General features: G+C 42.5%; 3 protein-coding genes across 4 annotated transcripts in view; all 3 read right to left on the reverse strand.

The window, feature by feature from the left end:
- LOC130693025 (inositol-trisphosphate 3-kinase B-like) overlaps window positions 1-4,718 on the reverse strand; it is a 61,121-nt gene extending 56,403 nt beyond the window's left edge. Inside the window, exon 1 of the mRNA XM_057516125.1 lies at window positions 4,704-4,718. The gene's annotated coding sequence lies outside the window, so the exon portion shown is untranslated. The remainder of the gene's footprint in view (window positions 1-4,703) is intronic.
- Window positions 4,719-5,530: 812 nt separating this feature from the next.
- Window positions 5,531-18,907, reverse strand: LOC130693022 (uncharacterized). 2 transcript variants are annotated; one of them, XM_059494506.1, is made up of 15 exons: window positions 18,543-18,907; window positions 15,118-15,422; window positions 13,006-13,230; window positions 12,682-12,935; window positions 11,957-12,580; window positions 11,159-11,332; window positions 10,870-11,084; window positions 10,530-10,707; window positions 10,385-10,462; window positions 10,203-10,313; window positions 9,713-10,123; window positions 9,512-9,635; window positions 9,007-9,216; window positions 7,738-7,962; window positions 5,531-7,507 (listed from the first exon to the last, which is right to left on the reverse strand). In XM_059494506.1, exons 2-15 carry the CDS (start codon window positions 15,215-15,217, stop codon window positions 7,347-7,349), a joined length of 3,090 nt encoding a protein of 1,029 aa, XP_059350489.1. In that variant the 5' UTR covers window positions 15,218-15,422; window positions 18,543-18,907; the 3' UTR covers window positions 5,531-7,346. The 2 variants fall into 2 exon arrangements, with proteins under 2 accessions (XP_059350489.1, XP_057372102.2); XM_057516119.2 differs by having other exon boundaries at window positions 15,118-15,426.
- Window positions 18,908-20,884: 1,977 nt separating this feature from the next.
- On the reverse strand, window positions 20,885-24,206 carry LOC130693024 (uncharacterized). Its single transcript, XM_057516121.2, has 6 exons — window positions 22,932-24,206; window positions 22,371-22,667; window positions 21,962-22,271; window positions 21,677-21,900; window positions 21,340-21,601; window positions 20,885-21,272 (listed from the first exon to the last, which is right to left on the reverse strand). Exons 1-6 carry the CDS (start codon window positions 24,110-24,112, stop codon window positions 21,021-21,023), a joined length of 2,526 nt encoding a protein of 841 aa, XP_057372104.1. The 5' UTR covers window positions 24,113-24,206; the 3' UTR covers window positions 20,885-21,020.
- Between the last annotated feature and the right edge of the window lie 382 nt (window positions 24,207-24,588).

The following is a 24,588-nucleotide window of genomic DNA, read 5'->3' on the forward strand; positions in this document are numbered from 1 at the left end:
GAGCTGCTATAGGACAATAAGTTGGGTGATAGTGGTCATGCACGAGGGGAGAAGAAACAACAAACAACTTCAAAGGTTTGCTTACTGTTGTGCAAGTAGTAAGCGGCAAACTCGCACTCGCTTTGTGATACACACCTCCGATGAGCGAGATATTCCACGTTTCGTTAGTACGAATGCTAACTATGCTCGCGTGCTTAGTGTATGCGACGATTGACGGAATTCTAGCTTTTTCGTCTCACCTTCCTTAGCTCGCTGATCAATATCTTATTACTTGCAAGTCCAGATCGTCTGCGGTTTGCATACGTAATGCGTTATTTTGTTGCCCCCGCCTACGATTTACTCTGTGTGCCCACACTGGCCCGCTGTGTTTTTTTACTTAAGGGCACCATCACTACCCACCTTGGCAGAAAGTTTCTTCTGAGTGGCCCCAAATGGTTGAACTATCTGGTGATCCAAGAAGAAAGAAAAAAAAAGAAAGACAAGACGTGATGCAAAATGGCCGTGATGCAGACATAAGACGTTAGGATGTGGCACGTGGGTTTATGGTATACCAACCTTATCTGATGTGCTGTACACGTTACAAGCCATCAAACGTTTATTCTTTCTGTTTTGCTAGTGTCCCGGGAATAAAACTGAGAAGCCACATATTTGCATACACGCCTTAGCACTTTAGGCTTGTTTCGCATCTGGGGGCCACTTTTTTTCGCTGCATGTTATACGGATAGTCGGATGCAATTCCATCAGCAGGGCGCAGGCGGTCGGCCACTGTTAGTTGCTCAGCCCATCAAAGTGTGTAGTAACCACGGATCGCGACTTTTTCCAAAATTTGTCTTCCCTTTTTTTTTTTTTTTTAACACACCGTGTTGCTCCAAACTGTTTAAAATGTTAACTATCACAAACCGACCACAACCAGTCCCGAGACTCGCATCTTTGGTGATATCTTGGGAAACTTGAATTCCTAACAGATTACTAGGAGGTGGTGTTCAGTGCAAAACTATAATTAGCTCCAGACTTTAAACATCGTTAAATTTTTTCTTTAAAATGTGAAAAATTCAATTTGATTGTCTTTGAACAATGGAATGTAAAAATTGCTGACACAATTCAAAGAAATAGCCCGTACAAATTTCCAAGACCCTGACGTACATGTGCTTCCAGCAGACTTCAGCTGCTATCAGATAATACAGCTTCTTACGTCATCCTAATAGAAAAGCAGATCAAATGTTATTTTTGTCTTTTCATTCGAATGCGCAGGAAAGTAAAAACACGCAAAACAAACAAACAAAAAACAAAGATCTCGATCGATGTGCATCGTAGTGCGCTGATGCAATAAAGGTTAGTTGCTGATAGCGAAAAAAGAAAAGCTACAACCGGGCAGCCCGCCTTTATGTATATATTACGCACTGGCATAACCACGGCGGACCGCTATAGCCAATGGACAATAATGCGGCAACACACGCGGCCGAATAGCGAAATAAAGAAGGTTAGGCGTTCAGCTCTGTTAGATAGATAGATGCATTTTAAAAAAAAAGTTTAGTCCCAGGAGACAGTCGAATGATACGCTCGCCGTTGTACATCCAGCAAGTAGTAACGAAGAGTCGCTATATAGCGAACGGACTTAACGGCTCGCGTAGCAACAAAAGAACTCTTCCCTCTCACCCTCTCTCTCTCTCTCTCTCTCTCTCTTTCTCTCGCTATCTATCTCTCTTTTCTCTTTTGAGAATAGTTAATCAAATTCCACGACTTGTAACCTGTACTCTGTATAGCTGGCCTCGACGCAGAGATTTTGAGGATGATCGCTGCCGAAACTTTTCCCTGCCAACCTAAACTTGTTAATTGGATAGGGGGTCCTATAGGCAGGCCTTTCACGTAGACTTGTCCGTCGTCGTATAAAAAGGGCCAGCGAATATGGCACGATGGTTGTGTCGATGAAAATATGCGAGCCAAAGCAAAAAAGAAACAGTGCACAAGAGAAAGAGGACAATGACGAGAAAGGAAAAAAAAAAAACCTATTCACTTTATAGTTGGCAACGTTATCTACACTCATCATCCAGCCACACGTTACACCGAGCCAAACCTGGGTGGGCGGCGCGGGTGTTTGCTTTTTTATTTTTATTTTTCGGGTCTTTTGCTCGTCGAACCATTATACCTCCACCCACCCGTCTCTGACACACTTTGCAGCAGAGAAACAAACTTGGAAATATGAATATTGGAAGCCGGTGCTGGTTTAAAAAAAAAAAAATAAGAATAATAATATTTTTTAAAAAAAATTCAGAGTACGACCTGAGAGACGCCGCGGTGTGCGATGCGGTGCTGCCTTCATATCAGCTGCCTTTCGGTTCATTGAACGCTAAAGTTTCCTATATAGCATCTCTGTTCCTTTTTTTTTCTCATTCGGGGCGTTCACTCCCGGTTCGGAATGAATCTCCGTGAGTGATGTTTTCCCCGTGGTGCGATCATGCGTCACTGCCTTTATATTTTCCTATATTTGCTATGTACTATGCATTTTTTTTTTCACATATAGTTTTTTTCTTTTGGTTCTTGTCTCGGTCTTCTTATTCCTCTTTTCCTTTTCAGCCTTCTTCTTCGTTTTCTAATTTTTTTTTTCCATCGTATCTTTTCTAAGCTCTTTAGTTTTACCTTAACCTAACTGACGTGCCGCACACACGAGATATACCAAGCGAATATGACGATAACATTTTGGGACTCTACCTCTGGGACTCCTTAATGACGGCCCGGGGTTGAAGCCATAGCCCTACGCTTTCCCTCTACGCTCGCAAATTGCTATGTGCCATATCTTACGTCATACCAGCAAGGCTTTCTTTTTTTCCTCTTTCTTTTAGAGCCCTCGTATTTTGCGCACCTATTTAAGATTATAACGCCAAGCTCATCGTCATCGAGAGGATGCCCCGTATTACGTGTACACGTCGTCTCTTTTACTTGGCAAAGATTTTCTCTTGACAAAGTTCAGAATCAGACCGCGGGCACTGCTGTAAGCTAGAATGAGAAATCTCAAATGCTAAAGGCTGTAAATAGAAACAAAATCAGAGTTCATTGTTCTTTGTTATGTGACGTTTAAACGCGTCGCCTATTAGCGATGAATCGAAAAATGAACGGAAACTTTAGAGATTATTATTAGCCTCCCAATTCACCGATTCAAACGCAAGTGCATCCTCATTTCCCAAGAACATTTCATTTCTTTAAACAGCGTAAGACGCATTCAGCACTATCAAAATAAAGCGAATCTTTTTTGAGACAAAGAGACGGTGGATTGCATGTGCGCTTCTGTTTAACCGGGTTTACTCCGTCTCCATTTCTCACACATGGGGGACCCATGAGAGCGTAACCCATTGCGCAATTCCATTTTCTTCTACGTCGGCGGCATCGTTACAACCGTGCAATAGTCGCAAAAAGAAGGAAAAAAAAGCACTGCCTGTGCTCGCAAACAAAAATAGCAGGAAAGCTTTGAACGTTGAACCTTCCATTCAGGTTTTGCCCTCAAAACGTGGCAAAATGTCTAAATATAGCACACGATGAATCAACTAATGTGTTTAACAGAGTTGTTTTAAAGATGTCGACGCCTACCCAATTCAAGTGAAATGAAATTTAAAGTGAAAAGTTTGTATCCCCGTCTTTCATCGTTTTTCCTTTTAGTTAGATCGAGTAATAAAAAAGAGCCCACTAATGAGACATAAAACAATGGATTGCATTCAGGTATTCTGGCGCTGTACAGACGCAGCTCCGGTTCACCGCTGTTTAGACGTGACGGCAAATCATTTGAAAATAGACTGACGAAAGGGAAACAACGAGGGAATAAAGAGCCAAAAGACAACACACGACCTGATCCGCCCTCACCTGGAAGCCTTTTTAATTGAAATGCCGGGAATAAACGAAATTGGTAAGCATGCTTCAATGACCGATTCGTGTAAATTCCTATGCATATTTCTCGATCATAAGTGTATCGTCGGGCAGTTTTCTTCTTTCAATCTCTTTTTTTTTTTTCCTCCTTTCCTACATAAACTTCAGAATTGGCCGGCTTCTATTTCATTTGCCTTTTCCATTTCGAGTGGAGGAGTCGTCGTAATTGAAACATCCATATACTGAAGGCTGCCGCAATTTATTGTAATCGTCGTATTATGTAGTCAAGATAGTGCAAGACTTGCGGAAGGGCGCCTACGCCACTGAACATTGCTCAACGATAGGAGCCTTATCTACATCCTCTAACGTATTTTCCAATATTAAAAACAAAAAAAAAGAAAAAAGGAAGGAGAAAACCAGCAAATCGATATCGTTGCTGGGGCCGCTTAGGTAGCCGTTTTGCCGTTGTTGCTTCAATTCAGTTCCGACGTTTGACCTTCAAACGCCATCAATCAAGTGGACAATCGGCGTTCGGTGAATGGTGAACTCGGTACTTTTTTTTTTATTAGATGGTCTTGTTTTGTCGGTCTGTTATTCTTTGCTTCCTCATATTACATTGCCTGTTAGGCTTGCTTGTTTCCCAATAGCAAGTACCAAACTACCAACTACTGTTTCCACTTGGGTGACGATCTCCAAAAGTCAGCGCTTACATCTCTGCTACAAGTGACACAGTCCGAATGACGGCACACAACTTTGCCAGTTGCGCTAATCGAATTCGCCGGCTTTGAATGAATGCGTTTCGTCCATCTCTCCATGATGTTCTCTGTTAGCCGAAAGCTACGCCCTACTTTCTTTCGTGTGTCCGTGTGTGTGTGTGTGTGTCCTTTCATGATTTTCACGGCATTCGCATTGTTAATTGTTTTCCCACATGAGCCAACAGTCAACTACCACTGTGTAGTGTATATATATATATTACATTTTAATGTCGTCGTTCATCACTTTTTTTTTTCCAGCTATAGGCAATGTTATTGAAAATTGGACTTGAAATGAGCTGGAATTTCCGAATTCAATGACTTCCAGCTACAAGAACTTCTTCCCTTTCTCACTATGTGAGAGCTCGGTTCTATGCTTGACTTTATTAACAGACAACACAATATGTGCCAGCCTATAATTTGGTGAGATGTTAACTTGTAAAGCTTGTTTGCCGAACGACGAGATGGGATGTCAAAAAAAAAATGTTTAATAAGCTTGTACAGAAAAAGAAAATCAAATAAAAAAGAATAATAAAAAAATAAAAACCAAAATTGAACAAATACTTGCGAGATTACAAATTCCTCTAGCCCTTTCTTCACGTTCTAGCCAAAAAAGGTAGAGAAAAAACAGCCGTAGAGAAGAGGATATTGCTGCACGCAATGTTCTAGATGTTGAAAACGTTCACCTAGACGTTTTACCTTCTCAATATATATTTTTTTTTATTGTTTTGTTTTCTTAAGTGATATTGTTTGTCTGTTCTCCGACTCAAGTGAAATTGTTTCCATCTGAATTGCGCTACTTGTGCGTTTAACTCCATTGGGGATTTCGATGTTTACATAATCATAACTTACCTTTAAACTGAATTCGCTTACACGTTGGTGGCGTATATTTATCATCCAGAAAAGAAACAGGTAGGTGAGTAGAGACAGAAAAAAAAAAAATAAAATGAAAATGATCGATCTGACATGGAACTAGTGATCGGCGTTACACAGAGCATGAAAATCATTTGGATTGGTTGTTAATTAACAACAAACAATCAAGCCCAATCATAAAATGTAGTTTAACGAAACGAAACACATTCTTTGGTATCATGTAAAATTCTGCATATATGTTATATATATATATATATATATATGTGTATATATCGTCAACTATATGTAATGTAATATACCCGTAGAAAAGGTGAAAGGTAGTAGTATTGATTTGTTTTTGTTTTCTTGTTTCATTGTCAAGGAATCATAGAGAGAGAGGGGGGTAGCCGCGGAATGCATTCACTAACAATTGTGTGTAGCTACACGATTCACAACATTTACACGATTTGGACAAATTGCACGGAAATCGTTTCGTACACGACGACGAGGATATGGGCACGGTGACTGATCGTTCACGGTAGCAACGGCATGTCCATACAGATATGGTTTCAACATAATTAATGCACTGAACATACCCAAAGCATTGTGACATACATATCATTGTTCGCGTTTGTTTTTTGTTTTTTTTTGTTTGTTTTTTCTTTTTCTTTTATGCGTGTGTTGTGTTGTTTAGATACGTAGATAATTCATTTGAAATGACAAAAAAAAAAACGATTTGGTTCGGGAGCCCAATCGCTGTTGGCCTGCTGCCTTGTGAATGGGTTCAAAATGTAGTCTCGTAACTCGGATCTAAAGTCAGTGAAAGGCACCTATCGTACAGAATAGTATTTTTCTAACGAAGCGGTAGATATGATGATAGTCTCATTTGGGATGATATAAAGTATAACGGTCAATAGAGAATCTCTAATTTTCGGCTTAATTTGCCTCTCGACTTTGTTTCGTCATCTTTTTTGTTTACCATCTTGATATCTTTGTGTTTGTATCAGGTTTTCGTGAACCTGGGAATCTAGAAATACGTTTGCTTGTGTGGGTTATGTGTGATGCTAAGCTGTACTAACTACTACTGGACAAAACCAAAGAAAGCTATGGGTAAAGGTTGAAATATGAACGAAAGATGACTGCTGGCTTCGAGTGACGGGATCATCTATAACTCAAAAACAATTTTTTCTGGGAGACGAGGGGAGGTGAATATGTTTTTCACAGAAAGACTAAGCATTATTTGGTGTAAGGTGTAGCGGACAAAAATCGCTTGGCTAGCGCGAATGGCTGTTTCGTTAAAAAAAATGGCGTGTTTGTGTGTACAGGAAAGAGTTTCAACGACGAGTTCCAACAGATCGCATTGCCGTTTGAACTGCCGCAAAAAGATAGCACAAATTATCAGGAAATCTTAATTGCATTCAAAGCGACGCGTCACAACGTAGGACGCATCATGGCATAACATGCATCACAACCATCGTGACAATTTTGCCATTAGTAGAAGACATTCTTCTAGAATATATGTGGGATTCTTTAGGCTTCCGCGGTATGAACAAGGGGAAAACGAACAACAATTCAGAATATACGCAACAGGAACAACATTGTTGATATTCATTCGGGCAGAGAATAAGGAAATGTCAGATCAGTTGGATATGAAGACAAACAGTCATCACTGCAGACAACCCATACAAGTAGCGTAGGAGAGAGGATGCATCAATTACGTCACGTCATTTCTATTGATTCCGGTAAAGTGCTCGGCGCAACACGTGCGCTCCTTGGCGGAGTAATTTCAATTTCCCTGCTTTTCAACTTATGCCTCTTGTTTTCTTGTTTTGGTTTTTTTTCCTTTTTCATTTCTATACCCACTGTTTTATAAATCACCTACTTCTATCATAAGTGATGCCCGTGACACGGGCAAGACGAGGACGTGGGCGACGACGAAGAAGGAGATCCAAGGAAATGCAGCGTATCGCTTATCTTCCTCCGCGGGGACGCAGATAACGAAGAGCGCAACGTCAGTGATGGCTGAACTTCAACAGAAGGATTGGTTCCTACGGAATCATCAATTAAATAAGTCTGGTGCCAATAAGTCAATCATTCAGTCAATTTCATTACATGGCGTGGCAACAAAAATCGTGAAAACAGGGTCTTTGAAAAAAGGAGTTATTCATTAAGAATACGTGGGTGAAAGGTTAACTTCTCAGCTGCCAGGGAACGTATTTTAAAAGCGCTTACACTTTGCCTTGATTTTTATAAGGCGCGTAGGTTTTGAAATGTGTACCTGGAAAGCTTCGGCAAGGGCTTGTGAAGGAGAGCGATGATTTGCGTTGGCGGATTGGCATTGGACTTGTCGCTGCTGCCATGGCCGCTGCAGCTGGATTATTTGTCGCTATCAAACTGCGTCGCTTCGGGCTGCGGAACAATTGACTGCGGGAAGTAAGTGCCGGGCTTGATTCACCACCAGCTCCAGCGGTCGCCAGCGCTCCGCTGAGCACTGACTTGTCCCCTGTCAAATTCAAATGAAAGAAAAATTCGTTAAATCAGTACGTTGCCTTACTTGTGTTTTGCGCACGATCAGTGTGAGAACAACGTATCTATGCTAACGTTTGATGGCGCAATGCTACACACAAACGGTGTCACTAGGTTCGCTGCAACGTGGTCAGTGGAATACAACAATTTGCTAATCTTCTCCGACCTTTAATGCAGGTTTTGTTAAGAGTTATGTAAGCTGGTATGTGTAGACATTTTCGGGGCTACAGGCATACTAAACACCTTCATCAAAATTTTGTTTGCGGGTAATGGTAGGGCACGAGACTGTTACTGGGTTTTCTTATTGACTAGTTTCAATAATTTGCTTGAAAAATGTATCAAAGAACTAATTTCGCTGGTGAAGTATAGCAATGTTAGAATGATAGAAAACATTGCTTATTATATAGATAGTCATATTGACTTCTTTACACATCTATTACAAGGTCGTTGTTGCAAAATTTAATTCAATAACGAAATTTTGAAAGTAAAGTTTGGACAACATCAAGACCATGAGAGCATTTCCGTCTGACTCGAGTGGGTGGTGATGGATGGAATAAGTGCCACGCCAAGGAAAAGCTGCAAGAGTTAATCTTCGCCATCTATTTCAGAAAGCCTTGCCAAAAGGTAAGTATTTCCTTGGAAGCATATTCGTTCTGCGAACTCGGCGCTACGGTTTGTAATCGATGATACAATTTAGATCATCCTTCCACAGACGTCGTGAATACTCTACATTATATGATATTGCTGTTTATCAAGGGTTCAACATATTGACAACGTGAGAAATGAAATTCCAGTAGCATATCTATGTTGCAAGACGTTTAAGCGAGATTTTGAAGTTGACAGCCTTGAGACATTGAGAGTTGACTAACTTTTGGCATGGCGTAGAATAAAAAAAAAAGAATTTTTCATTAAAGAAGGTTGAAAGGCAGAGGACTTTTTTTTCAAATTTCTGATTTCCAAATGTGAAAGATTTACGTAGGACAATGTGTCACAGGTATTTAATCCGATAAGAACAGCCTACCCTGATGACCGAACTCCGACGTATCACAAGATCCTTGCTGATGATGAAGCATACTCATGCTGGATCGACGACTACACGGTGATTGGCAACTTAGATCACAGGAGCAATCCATGGCTAACAATCCGCTTTCCAAGCTGTCTACGTCCGAATGGCTGTTCAACTTCTTCCGGCGCCTGAACCGAGTTCTCCCCGAACCACTTTGAAATGCATCTGTTAAGCAAATGTGCAGTTATTATTTATGAATCAACAATCTAATTAGATTAATAATAGAAAACAATTCTAAAATATTGATAAACAGAATGATGAATTCTTCTAAAGCATTATTTTTAATTTGTTTTGTTTTTTCATGTCTTACAGATGCCCGCCATTGTTATGGTTTTCTTTGCTTTGTACGAAGCGATTCAGCACCCCACCTGTTGTTGCACGCAACGTGGCTTTTATATGTTACCACTTGCTTTGTGGTTGTTAGAACTGTATACAGCCTGAATATAAATGAATATAGTACCTGTGAAAGGACTTGTGATGAGGCTTTTAGGTCGGCACGTAACATTCATAACGTCCTTGCACATCTTGTGTGCAGTGAGGCCGCATTCGCGACATTTGTATCCTTGGCGTAATGGTCCCCATAACTGTGTATACAAGCAAACGCAACAGATCACAGCAAAGTAATGAAAGCTGTTGGTAGCAAGCCACTAAGCGTTATTACCAATCCGTTACAATGAGCACAAGTACACGGTCTGAAGGAATTCGTTTCTTGAAAATCGTGTCGGGATTGGCGGTCATCGTCCGTCATCCCATTCGGCTGCTGTTGTTGCGGCTGGGGCGGTTCATCAGTTGTTCCCACGCAAGACGCGATCGGATTCCCAGATGGAGGGGAACGCTGGATGAGTTTGAGCAGCTCATGTTTGGGTTGGCCGAAAACTGCGTCGACCATGTCGTTCATTCGTTCTTCGAGCGTTTTTTTCCGTTCCGCAGCGCCCAAACCGCCACCCAAGGCGTCCTGTTCGTTATCGCTACTAGTTGAATTCAACCGTTGCGGCAACGGCTCAGCTGGTAACGACAGTGACAACGAAATCGTATGCGGTGAAGAGATGGACGATGAACGGGATGTGTCGTGCTGAAAACAATCAAATAAAGGTGACAATGAACACGGGCTCTTTGAGATGATCCGAGCCATTTTGCATGTAGACACTTACTGGAACCAGACTGACGGCCGTGTTGGGTGTTAGAGATGTTTGCGTTTGATTTGCTTGTCCTGTGGTAGGCCAGTCGCTCAGGAGCGATGGTCGGGTAGGAGAAGACTGAGGCTAATACATAATGAATAGTGAACATCATAAAACTTATTGATATGATTCAAATCATGTAATCAAATACTTACGGACAATGAATCTCTAGGCTCCCTTGCCAATGACAGTTCATAAATTTCATCCTCGGTATAGGCTAATTCCAGAGAAACCTATCAATTGTGGCCCAAGCGATTATGCACATTTCGATGGTTTAATCATAATTGGCAAGACTGTTACCCTTAAGGTATTGACGAGATCTATATTAGCTCCCGTAGGTGGCGTAGCATTCTGTAATTCCTGGAGCTCTTGAAAAATGAGCGATAGTTGCGCCATTTTACGAAAGTTTATGAGGCCGCCTTCCAGTGAATCCGAAAGGGCAACATGGAGAGAGATGAGGTCCTTCATATGCACGCCTCTGTCAAAACGCGTAACAAATAATGACGATCGAAAAAAAAAAGGAATAAATAAACGTATTAATGATTATTTTGCACTCCGTCAACGACATTTCGTCGTAGCAGTCGCGTCTACGGCACTATTAAAGTGTGTATGACATAATTATTTAGGTCATCATTATTACAAAATGGGAATCTTGAAGCCTTTGCATTCTTGAAGTGCTCGCCGGTAATTGGAGAAATTGGAAGAAGAGGACAGAAATTCGGTCAGTTCGGCGAGCGATCGTTGCGAGTCGGCTGGAACGCGCGACGATGTCCGACTTAAACGAGCCAAGGAGCTATGACTCAGTCCGCCAACGACAGCCATCAGCGAGTTGAAGTTTCGAAGCTCCTTCAGTTTCTACAACAGCAGTGCGATACAATAGATAAATGTAAACGGCATTGTCATGTCTCTCTTTCTTTCGTTTTCTTTACCTTGGTGACGTCAATGAGTTTAACAACGACTTCGGCTCGTTGCTGAGGTGTGCTCCGACTTAAGACCATACACTGAACCCATTGAGTGAGGCCATTGAACAAGTTGACCGACCGTTCTAAACGAGGGTTATCGCTTAGTGAACCCGTAACGGCGTACTGCTTGTAATCCTGAAACTGTTTCATTAAGTTAAAAGATAAATGAGCTTGGCCCCCGTCACGTTACACAAAGTCCAAGTATTAACTGAAAGGCGCACTTAATGCTTGGTTCTTATTCAACGAATGTGTTCCTTTTAGAATGCTTTAGTTTTGATTATCGACATCTATGGAGATGGTCATGTCATTGTATCCCGTATGAGTTTCTTTTGAAGTTTAGACGCGCACAGCCGCGCCCGCTTAACCCAATTGCGAATGAGGAAATGGTGGCCAACCATTTCCACCGACCCCAGCGCTGATGTTGTTTTTCTTCCGTCTCAATAGAACAAAAAAAGGAAACGATTTTGGACTGGTCGATCACAGCGGAAATAGAGGTGTGACCTCCAAGGAAAGTAAGGGATTTCCGTGTTGAAAGGTTCACGCCTTTACGCCCGTTAGTCTATTATACAGTGCATCGCACTGCACATGGACGCAAGCAGGCAAGGCGGAACCAACATATTGCGTCGCAAGCATAATTGCGACCCTCTCTCTCACCATATAATAAGTGAGGCCTTGAAATATTTTTAACTGGCAGCGCATACCGTTCCGTGGCTCAAAGGAAAATGAACAAACTCTAAACTAGCATAAGAACAGATTTATACTTACACTAATTCGCCTCATGATGCGATGCTCCAAGTAGGTTAAGTGTTTGGCCAGTTCAGAAGGCTCCAAGTGGTTGAAGACGAGGGAGACTTTGCGGCAATGTTTGACGCTGGGATCGCGGACCGAGATGTTGCGAATCCAGTCGTAGGATGGTAGACAACCGAGATCGATGAGCGAAGCCAGTTCTTGGTAGCCGGACCGATCGTCGACGGCTAGCCAACGCTGCCAATCTTTGATGAGAGCCGACAGCTTGGCGTCCAAGTCAAAATGAACGGGGAATTGTCGAATCCAGAAGCGGACGGCATAGCAGACGGAGCGTCGGAATTTGTAGATCTGACACGACGCCAGATGGTCGTGCTTGCACTGGCCGAGTGCTGGACACTGATCACTCGCCCGCGTGATGTCCATTTGACTTTTCTCCGACGTACTGGATTTTTCACCTAATTGGTTGGACATGTCGACGCTGTCGGCTGCCATGGCACTTAGCTTGCTATAATGATAGCTGAAATAGTTATCGTCATCGGCGCCAATGCACGCCGGCCGCGGGATAAGGACTGAATTAGAACGGCCGTTGGCTGCCCGCATCAGAGACGGACTTCTCAGTCCTAAATTCCCATTGTAATCATCCTGTCAAAACATTGGATCGAGCAAATAAATACTTTTTTTTTCGCCAAAGACGAACTCGACGGATGTTTTCCATTTGCGCGAGCAAGGTCTCAAGATGTTACCTGTTTTCGCGACAGTATAACGCTCGACGGACGAGAAGACGGGCCAGTTTCCTGGCTCCCGTTCGCGTCCGTTCTGGTACTCTGTTGAACTATGGCGAGGAGACTCTGATAGTCCGCATGATAAGACGGCTTTCCTGATTCAAATAAGCGCCATAAGTCGTTGGCCAGGGATTCGGATGTGGTGAACCACTTGTGCATCAAGAAGAAGATGTTGGGATAGTTAGCGGCAGATTCCAGTACACCACCGTCGTCGTCTGCCTTGTTCGATTTGTGATTAATATCATAATTTATGGGGGGGGGGGACAGTCACGTATCAAACTATACCAAAACAGGTAATGCAGAGTTCGATGAGGGACGGCAATGAAGCTGATCGGATTCTCAATGAAAGTCCAAACAGAGATGGTAAACTGGGCGACGTACTGGAACGGTCTTCAGCATCCAGGAGTATCCCGCTACTTACTCCGACACCAGCGAGACCTGAGCTGCTATTTTCGGTGGAGGGCGCCGATGATACGGTGACTCCAGACGACATCTTAGACGTGTTACATTCTGAATTTATTCGTAAAAAGAGAAGGAATGAAGTTAAAGCGCAAAATGGCCGAGTTGAACTGTTTTCGGTATAAATCTGTTTTAGCAGGTACAACAGGTGGCTTCAGACGGAACAAAGAAACAAAAACAAAAAGACACGTTAATGGCCCAACAGCGTACTACTTCCTAGTATCACGTTGGCATGAGTGCGCTTTTATTGGTTAGCATTACTTTTTCCTGCGCGTTTGAATGTATTTATGTAGGTACTGTATACCTGTGGAACAGCAACTGTGCTTTGTCCAGCCGCCCCACGGACGTAGGAATGGTAGTAACGGACGACGCAAGATTGTCAGCGATTTATCGTGATGTTCCCGATTCACAATTGAGAACGCACTCGTTTTTCTGATGAAGCGATTAACAAAGGCTAGCTTGCTAGGCCGCCGGTTGTTTCGATAAAAACCCATTGGCTGGGATTTTTTTGTGATTTATTATCAGATGTTTGCTTGTTTTTTTGTTTTGTTTTTACAATGGAAACATGGAATCAGCTTGATTCAAATACCCAACAGAAGGACAGGGCGGACACTAATATTTCAATGGTAAGCGACACTATGAAAATGATTTTTACGCGGAGACACTGAAGATGTCTAGTCGCGTACGTCGGAACAGCGACTACTACAGTCGTAAGCGACCTCGTCGATCAAGTAACTCTCAAGGGCTTATGATCAAACAGAAATGCTGTCGTATGACAAATCGGGCAGAATTGTGAATACGATCGTCATGAATAAATAATGTACTATAGAAATCAAAAAGCAGTCCAACAAAACAAGAAAACAAAGAGGGCAGGAGGTAACCTCTCATATCGAAGGCGGAGCCTGCCGGCCATGGGTGTGAGACAGAAAGCCTTACTGGAAAACATTTGGTGTCTTACAACGCATGTTGGCGGGCTGCAACACCCGTAGTTCTACTGGCATGTAGTCCTACAATCCGACGTCTGCGCGACAAACTGAACAGCTCGTAAACGCAATGATATACGTTTCACTAGCATTTCTACCGCACAGACACTAGGATCTTTCGTTGAGCTGGATAGTAAGCATTACATTTGAAGCATCGGCAAGTCACAGTAAAATGGGAAATGCTTTTTAGAAAAAAACAATCTCCAGTTATGGCTTTCGACCGTTTTTCTTTCAAAATGTAAACATTCCAGAGAGATTCAAAACTTCAATCTATTTACCGGGATGGGTGGCAACCGATTTTAAAGCCGTACAATCGGTCAAGAATCCGTTTGAATCTCAAAACCATCTGTGAATTTTGAGCTAAAATGATAAAGCTCACGCTAACTTAATGGACTTTGAAAATGCTGGGATTTCGAGCCAAGTTATTGATTCTTTAGCATAAACAAGAAATTCGGACCTGAATGGTTAAAATTCGGCAATCGTAACAATTTGTGCTGGGGTTATCAACCCATCAGAAAAGAAACAAGCAAGGAAACATATGCTGACCTGATTCCTGTAATATTTAATGATTATTTTCAACATTTTCCCCAATAGCAGTGTGTAACCCTTAGCGTGGAATAAGGAACTTGTCCCGGTGTATAGTTAACGCAATTCTTGCATGCTTTCCGCAGAGTGCCTGGGCAGAGCAAAAGCAATACCCAGAGAGATACAATACATTTTCTTAACGCATTTTACGTACAGTATAATCACGTGATCAAAAGCGCAAAGATCATATTTGTCGCGTTACTGATTCGTATACGAAAGAAATGCTATCCCACATCAAATTATTCTGAATATGAGTGAAAACGAAACACGTAAGACACGTGCATCGATATCGACTAGTATTCAGCGCTAGGCGTCCTCGAAGTGTACATGACGCAACAACAGTAAATAACAAATAACATGAAAGACTCACCTGCGACAAGGCCGGACGGGCAGCTACTGCGATTTTCCATTGCGTGGTCAGGAAGATGCGGGGACATTCCAATCGGAGGGGCGCCAATCCCAACGACCATAATATGCAGAATCCAGTGCCAATGGAATCTCAAAACGACGTTGATCCTCTTTGCGTCCTTGGACGGTACCGTCGTAGATTTCAAATGCTGATGGTTTAAATGTTGTCTCCTTCTAGATCCATTTGTTCAATAGGCATAACAAACACGATGACAGCAACGACGGTTACGAGCGAATCAAGATCTTGTTTACGCTCTAATCCGCACCCTTCCTAGTGTCAGAGTAAAAAACATTATTTTAGTACAGAACGGGTAAGCGCCAACAGTAGGCGGAAATGATGAACACTTTTATCAACTAGCTAAATTAGTTTACCGGCACTTTACACTAATTATATTTTGATTCTAGATGCGCTTACGACCTGCAGCAATCGCGATACTTAAAGCCGACTACGGAGGTGATCACGCCCCCCACCCGCCGCCCCGTTTTTTAAATCGATGTTCGTTGCTGCGCACATATAGCTATATATATATATATATTGTACGGTTCAAGCAAGCTTACAAGTCATTAGAAAGAAAGGTAACAACAACACGGGAAAAAAGAAATTAACCGAGTGCGTATGAACTCTCACCGCATCACTAGAGAAAGAGCAACGGTGTTGGTCTAGGGCCTCTGTTTTGTTCCACGTGTATCATACACTAGTTGTTCTTCTGTTTTCTTTTTTAGTAGGAAGAAACGAAGCGTACGATAGACTTTCGCAAAACGTGTTGATATTCGATATTAAATATTTTATTTATTTATTTTTTTTTCGGTTGTCGTCAATAGCCGAGAAAGGCAGGGAATGGATAAAAATGCAGAGAGTGGCGCATGCTGTTAGTGTCGACGAGGACGCCTGTGCGTGCGTAGTACGTCCGTGCGTCATAGGGGATTTTTTCTTTCTTCATGGGGGAAGGAAAGAGATTGGGGGAATAGAGGTGGACATTTGACTCGCCCATGTAAACCACCTTATCACAATTGTGCGGCCTGAGCTTTTTGCTTTACTGGATCAACGCCATCACCATTACTTTTTGGCAACATGCAATAAATAAAGCTTCATTGATCTTATACCCTTTTCGTGGCCATTCCCAAGTACAGCCCGGTATGCACTGCAATATAGGGTGCGAATAAGTACGGGCAGCCACACGAGTGCATCGAGTTTCAACGTTACAAAAAAAAAATTTGCAATTTTGCTTCGAATTTCGACCCGTTTGAAAATGCCAATGTTAAGAGTAAGGGACCGTGAGCAGCTTGTTGGTATAAGTGAATTGGTAGGATGTAATCAACAGGCGGAAAAATATTATAACAAAACAACTGTCACTTTCTACACCAAAAATTAAAAACAAAACAAAACAAACAAAAAAAAAGATAGATGAAGGGCAACTAATGAAATCTCATGGTTGGTCGATTTACGTTTAAAGGCCAAATCTAAGGAATTTCGACAATTTTTTTTTCAAAGATAAAAAACAATTTAAAAATCAACAACCCTGCATTAAAATTTGTTCATTCCACACCGCTGTTACAAAGGTAAAGCAGTTGTTTTCACTTCAGCTTTCCAAATTGGGTTTCTTTCTGGTAGATACATGTGTCCTTCTACGCTTGCTTCCGATTTTGGGGACACCATGATAGTTGACCAATCACGCATGAAAGTTTGTATAGGTTTTTTTATTTGGCGCAGATGGCGCTAAGCGTTTGAACATTTTATAGTGGGGGCTTCCATGTAACCAACTCAAATAATTTAGGTTGGATGATATTTCGGCAGGATGCAGCAACATCCGATGATCAAATGCCGATCGATCGAAGTTTTCGGAATGGGACATTTTGTCAAATGTTACATTATCGGACATGATAGCTACATGGACCGCGGTGGAATTCCTTTCGTTATTTGATGTTCATGCGTCATTTATAAATAGTTATAAGGGAAAACAGCGGGTCCTGTCGTTGCCGGATAGAGTGGGGCTGCGGAATAGAAAACCAAACGTCACGCACAAGTGAAAGGAGGCTAGTTCTCCAAACGACACGCCCTATGCCGTGAGTAGGCCAGCAATAACATCGTCCAATCATTGATTATTTAATGCCCCTCGATGTTTCGAACATAAACCAGCTCACATCAAAAAGCTCTATTGATATACGGAGACTAATATTTCAACTACAAGGTCGAAAAATGGCAGCTGACCTTAACATAACGCCAAATGCGTTTTCTTGTTTTCAATCATCTTGTTTGCAGCACATTTTCAAGATTCTTAGGCGTTAATTTGTTATTCAACGTTTCCTTCTGGGACAGACAGCTGTCAATTCTTAGTCATGTTCATTTTTATGGCATGCACATATTTTACGCAAGCGTCGCATTAAGGTGGTATTCTTACAGCTAAGCAGCAGGCAAGCAGTGCGCCGAGAGCCACGAGAAAGCAGGAGAAGATGGAATTATAGTGCAAAACCGCTTGGCCAAGACCACGTCTAGCAGCCGAGTCCCCTCTCTATCACTGCCATGAGTATGTAGGTGGCCCCACCTATTGATTTTCGTTCGTAACATACACACACACACACACGCGCGCGCTGTCTTGGTGTCTCTCATTCCTACTTTCCTACTCTTTTTCGTCTCCGCTCTCTCTCTCTCTCTCTCTCTTTCTCTCTCTCTTTCTCTCTCTCTCTCTCTCTCTCTCTCTCGCTCATTCTCTCTCTCTCTTCTCCTTGTCTTCTCCTTTTCCTCTGCGCCCGAGAACCAGCCAAACTTCCGCACACCCCCACCAAGCATAATGTGATAGACTATCGTCGTCGGGAAACTCTATTCCTGTTCGACGTCTCGCATCCCGGCCAATCCAAAACACTAGGTTAGCGTCACATTTATAAACGTAGCAGATGGCACCTGTACAGCGTTCAACCACCAGTCGAATCATAAATCGTGTACATGCTCTACTTGTACAATTCGATAATAGATCTGAAATTTTGCAAGGAAATCTAGAACATGTTTGGGTTTCACATGTTCAGACACATTTCTGGTATCCCTATGGCCGAATGCGTAAACAGAAGAGACAAACGAACCAAGGTAGTGAGGATCCCCCCCCCCCCCCCCCAGTCTCTCAGTTCAATGATGTTTTTATTGACATGATGGACCACCGGACACAGGTTAATGGACGCACTGCACGAACGCGAACCAAAATGCGTATCGATCGGAGAACATGAAGAAAAAAAATTATTGAGTTGCTGTCTAACGTTAGCGGTATACGCTCCAAGAATACCCTCTAACGTACAAGATCGCAGTAAAGTACACAGCACTTGGTGAATTCTAAATGACTTCGAAAATAATAGTGAAAACAAGAAAAGAAAAGAAAGGGATTTCAGTTTTTTCCTCACCTTTCGATTCGAACGTCAGACTGAGTTTGTCGAGACAGACGGCCGAGACAACGTGCACTGATCGACACATATGGAAAGCACATTAGCAGCAGGGCTACGATGAACGCGACGAAGTTGCTGTACCACAAAAACTCATCAGCAAGACAAAGACGACGAACAAAGAGAAGAATCCACAACGAGAAAAAAATAAACATCGAAACTCGCTGGAGATCGGAGAATCGCTCACACCACAGTAACTACGGCCGCATGTAGATGGAATTATAAAAATATTGTCGTGAAACTAACGCTTGGGAAGTGGGCGACAACGACGGCGACTTGCAAGTAAAAGGGCGTCGTGTCGTCGTCGTTTTGGGCTCAGTCTTAGACATGTTGCTATAGAAACAGAGAATAGCCGGGGAAATACATGGAGCTACAGCCTGCGGCTGCCGCGCATGCTCTTTAATGTCACAGGATTTTTAATTCGTGAATGACGCCATTGCCCGGTTGAATTACGAGAGACAGATAAATATAGATCTTAAAAACAAGAACAGAATTATAAAAACAAACGAAAACGATAAACAAAAGAAAGCACACAAAAAAATAGAAACAAAAGTTATGTGGAAATCGGGATGCCTTATAACTTTATGTTCCACTGTTTGTCGAGAGACATATAGCGCCTGCGGTGCACCTGTCCAGCGTCCCGATACCGCGCAGGTTTTCGGCCAAGACTTGCCCTAACACGAAAACAAAGACAGGGCGTAATTATTGGTCGCATACTAGTTTAATATGCCATCATACATACGCATGTTCTAGGAATAAATTACATGGCTGAAACGAAGAAGAAGAAATTCAACCATCTCGTTCATTGAAAATGTAAAACGATAATTTATTTCTAAATAACGTAACTTTTGAAGGAACTGTTACGTTACAAATCAATTGGCTATTTAGGTCGCATAAAAATAAAACGCTACATTTACAGTGACACTTGTTACCTCCTTGTGTGACATTCGTTGTTTCCCTTACTCATCACGCATTCTCGTATGTTAAATGCGTATGTTTACCTCCATTAACATAACGACAACGACATTTGAGCGTTGGACGGTGCACTTATGTGGGCGCTGTTCGAAGAGGCAGTCTGCGTGAAGTTATATAGATGCTGAGGCCATCTGTAGTCTAGTTCATCGACAACGAAACCGGAAATCGAGGAATAGCAACGATATGATATTATGCCGACGAGGAAATAAGGTCTTATAACTCAGTTTCAACGGTCTGTGGGTGCAATGGAAACCTTTTCACTAATTAAAAAAAATAATTAACCAATAAGGATCACCGAAGAAGAGTTTTGCAACATATCGTTAGCACTGCATTATCAAGCAGTACAACTATAGCGAGGACATTTTCTGTTGTTAAACCTATTGGTACCATTGATACGCTAGTAGCTGGGAATTTTATGAATGTCCTTGGCAATTGGTTGGCAATGTCCACATATTTGTAATTTCACTGGCTCATTGTCTTCTTTTAACATCAGAGAGCCCAGGTGCAGCGTGGTTTTGCATGATACATCATTCAACTTAAACTTGTTCTTTTTTTGGAATTACTAACACTGTAGAAGAGAATCAACGTAACCCTCAAATGGCCAAAAGTACCCTACGTCGTCCTTGCAATGGAGTTAACCAATTAAACTGGTTGTTGACAACAATTCATTTCTCTTCCTACTTTTCAATCTGTTTTCCGTCATGGCTTACAGCGTGTTTATTACAAATAGCAATACTATTACTGACCATAAACAATCAGTAATGAAACCAATTGAACTTGCAATAAATCTTTAATCTAAAAAGTGGTTAAGGTGTTGCAAATGCTTCCTCCGGGCTTCGCCTGACTTTGCCTGAATGATTCAAGAACATGTAAAACTTTAATCATTTGTTTGGTAAAAATTAATAATGTGCTTGTAGCAGCCTCACTCATAGCAAACCTCTGATGTATCAGCTTTTAAAACGGCATTTACCTCTCCATGAATTTTCTAATACGCTTTTTTACTCGGGGCTTTTTTTTTTTTTTTACTTAGGCCTACCCCTATAAATAAAAGTGCCATTTTTTCGTTAAAAATCCGAGGAGATTTTACAATTATGGCACCCTATTTCGTTGAATGTTATCGTATGAACACCTTCGTAAATTATAATTCTCTAATACATGTGACGCGTAGTACTCAAACAGTATCTTTCACAAAGTTCTTCAACGATGACGAACAATTTATGAAACCCAAGCATTATGCGTACATGTTGAACAAGAAAAACGGAGTTGAATGATTCTCGCTTATTTTGACAGATACAAACATAGAAATTGGTCTCAACTGATGGAAGGAAACAAAATGGAGTAGCAAAATGTCAATAATGTGCTTTAGTGAAATATCCACTGCAACCAAAGGGTTCCAGTTGGCTACGTATATAAAGGCTGTTAAGCGATACTTAAGGATCCCATAAAAAAAAAGCTTAATTTCTCTTATAAGCGTGGCTGTGCTTTAAACCTATCGCTGCTACTCTTTGCTGTACTTGGCCGAGAAAGCTGAAGTGATTCACTGGCCATATAACAGTCCAAACTTTCTTCGGTTTTCGGACTATTTCGGAACGTGGTCTTTTTCCTAACCCCACTCGAAGATCTGTTGCTTGTGGGGTTGAACGACATGTTTGATGTTGTGGCAGATGTTCTATCAGGATACACTTGAAGTCCACTTGGATGAATCTCTTTCTTATCCTTCAAAAATGTAAAATGCAGTTATTCAGAATACTTAATTTTCTTCCGAGGATGAAATTTCTTATACCATTGCTTGTCTCTCAAACAAAGGAGGCATCTGCCATACTCGATTCAGCATCTCTTCTTTATCCATGTAGTACTGTAAAAGTCTCTCGCGTTCCACCACCTCTTTATAGCAGCGCCTGTGTGCTATGTCTTCCAGCGCCTGATCACCTCCACGGACATTTGTCCAAGCAGGATCAAGACGAATGGCACGCAAACGAGATCTCCGCTCACGTTCTCGCTCTTGTTGTTGCCAGCTATTCGCTAGCTGTTCTTCACATTTTTTCCTGAAATAAGAAAAAAATAATAAATAATAAAAATATTGCGCTTTGTAGAGAACTATTGGAGCGATTAGTACTAACTTTGTTAATCTTCGCCGAAGAACCGAAGCCTTATTTTCGCCACTTGCAGGTTGCAAAGGTGAATTGAAGGACTGGAGGGCATCAAACTTTACGCAGGATCTTTGTTGTTTATCAGGTGAACGTAATCTAGCCGAAGATGGCGCTAGTTTATTGCGAGGCGTTTGACGAGCGGAAAACGACGAACGCTTCTCGTTACAATGAGCTGCTTCGGACCCCAAGGAAAACTGCAACCGAAAAAGAAAATTAGAGAAACTGGATATTTTTTTGCAAATTCGGCTATCCAACTTTTTCTGTCGGCACGAGATTGTCGGTAGAGAAGATAAATGGTCGAGCTGTTGTGGTCAGATTTTGTTTCTTCCTAAAATCAAGCTCACGGGCCAGCATTTCATGTGATTTTTTATAATCAGGTATTATTTTTTTGATGCTGCGACCGCTGTTACAACTGTTCGCTTTCCATTTCGCCAGATCGTCTGAGCCGTAGCCAGTCGAATATTGACCAGAATTCTCTGAGCTACGACTGCGACCGGCAGACAGACAACGGGGTAAAGTCGCGCTTTGTAACAAGGCCAGCGAACGTGCTTCACGTTTCAATGATCTGCATGAATAATGTCGTTGTGAAATGAATATTTTTTGAACATGGCCCAATGAACATAATTCGAAAATATTGTGTGATAAAGCTCGGTGGTAACATGACCTGTATGAATCTTCATCGTCCTTCTTCTCTCCGAGCAATTGTTTCAAAAATTGCTTTTTTTGTTTCAGCAAATCTAGGACATCAAGGGAATCGTCGGCGGAGGAAGAGTTAAATCCAAGGTTGGTTTTCGTAAGAGCATTAGGTTTCCACTTCTGCATCCTCAGATCCGGATTGGACTGCCACGGCCGCTGCTGGACGGTGTAAACTTGGAAATCGCGCATATCGGATGAGGAGACGCGTGACATGGATGAACTCCGATCGTGGCGATAACTGTTTCGGTTGGTTGTGGGGGCAAGCCTTGTAAGAGACAACTTTTATTAAATGGAAAAAACACAACAACTGCCTTGCTATTCTGCCTACAAAATCCACTTTCATAGTCAACACGAGCCAAATAAAATCTGAATGATCAACTGTTTCCGACCATTCGCATCCGCAGTTATTCATCGCTGCTAGGTTCAAAGTTCGCAATTTGATTTTTTAACACAAAATGCCAACAATATCAAACAAAATGCATTGAAAATCGTCAGTTGCTCAGTCGTTATTTAAAATATTTGTGCTTACGTGTATAGATAACGTTTTGTCCATTCCAACCGGGAGGGGTCTTTGAACGTGGTTGAACGAGATTTCCTAGTATTGGCTTCTTTCAGGCAAGACTTGCGACTATTAGCAGACGAGATGGCTCTTTCCCTGATAAGGACGTCACGCGCCATTGTTGAGGCTGCATTGTTGTTGGCGAAAAGTGGCGGATAACCCATGGAACTGTCGCTGGACATGTGGGGCTGCATAGAAGTGCTGCTGCTGCGAGTAGTCAAAGTTGATGAAACCTGTACTTCCACTGATTGGCTCGTTTCAGCGGTTTCCAAACTATCGTCCTGAAAACGAGAGCTCTGATACCGAATCGGAGGTGAGTGTACGGTCGGTCGCGTTGAATAGCGGGCTTGCATTGAATCAAAGGAACTTGTGGGCGACGAAGTAGCATTGACGTTTACTGAACCCGAAGTCGTGGCCAAAGTAGACGTCCCACTCATCTCCATCGAGCCAGGTGTGAAAAAACTATCCGTGGTTCCAGACGAGACGTTTGCCTCCACAGAGTCGACTTTTCGTCTTTCCGGCCTGTACGGAGGGATGGCAGGGCATGGTCGAAGATATTCCCGCAAGGTATACGCCGAGTTCTTACAATGGCGCACGGCTGCTGGTGGTTCTTCCGCGCTTGAAGCCATTAGAGCTGCGCTACTAGCCGAGTAAATGCTGCCTGCAAATTGTGGGAAGACATTTTCATTGAGCCAAGCTTCTCTCAACGCTTTTGATTCAAGTTTGGAATATTTTCTAGAGTCAGTCCGCATGGAAGACGGACGGCGACGGACAGGACTGGAACTCAGGGGCTTACGGTGTCGGTTCTCGGTAGAAAGCGGGCGATCGAGCACGGCTGTATCATCCCAGCTCCGGCGCTGATTGAAACGAACGCTTGGCCTTCCGTTGACTGGTTCAACCATGGATGGCGGAGCTTTGATGGGGAAGAACGTGACTTGGTCTGATTTCGAGGTCTTTAAGAAAGACGACCACGTATTTTTGTAGGTTAAATCGGCTACTTTATCAGTTCGTTTTTTGCTGCTGGATCGGTTTCGCGGAAGAAACTGGGTATTTGATTCAGGTTCGATGCGGTTACGTCGGCCAGTATTTCTCGCACTGCCGTGCCGATGTTGCAGTTGTGGCGACTTGGGCACGCACCATACACTCCCCATAGGCCGTCGGAGAAGCCAATCGGGGAGAGCGGGGAACTCATACGAGTCCGGGAAGCTAGCGAAGAAGTGAGTTAGCTTTTGTGGAATCAGTCTACGATTTTTTGACTGACTACCAACCCCTGGACGATGGCTCATTTTCTCACTGTACACAGCACTAAGGCAATTTCTAGCCACTGCATCACTCTCTTTCACTGCAAATTCCTGTAAGCGTTAAATAAACAGAGTCACGGCAAATCAACGCGTCGACAGTTTGTGCAAAAACACGCAATCAGACAGTATCAAGTAGACTGCTCGGGGTGGCGTCATTTAGGAGGTGAACGTACAACCGCCACCTTGTTTAGCTGTTGCCATGAAGATATGACAAATGTGTTACAGGAAATAGCAGTCGGATTCGACTTTTGGCTCCACGGTGGCTACAGCGACGTTTCGATATGAACTCCTTTCGGCTTCGCTGTAGCGACGGATTCGCTACGTGG

Source organism: Daphnia carinata, chromosome 3 (assembly GCF_022539665.2).
Source record: "Daphnia carinata strain CSIRO-1 chromosome 3, CSIRO_AGI_Dcar_HiC_V3, whole genome shotgun sequence".
NCBI classification, from domain to species: domain Eukaryota; kingdom Metazoa; phylum Arthropoda; class Branchiopoda; order Diplostraca; family Daphniidae; genus Daphnia; species Daphnia carinata.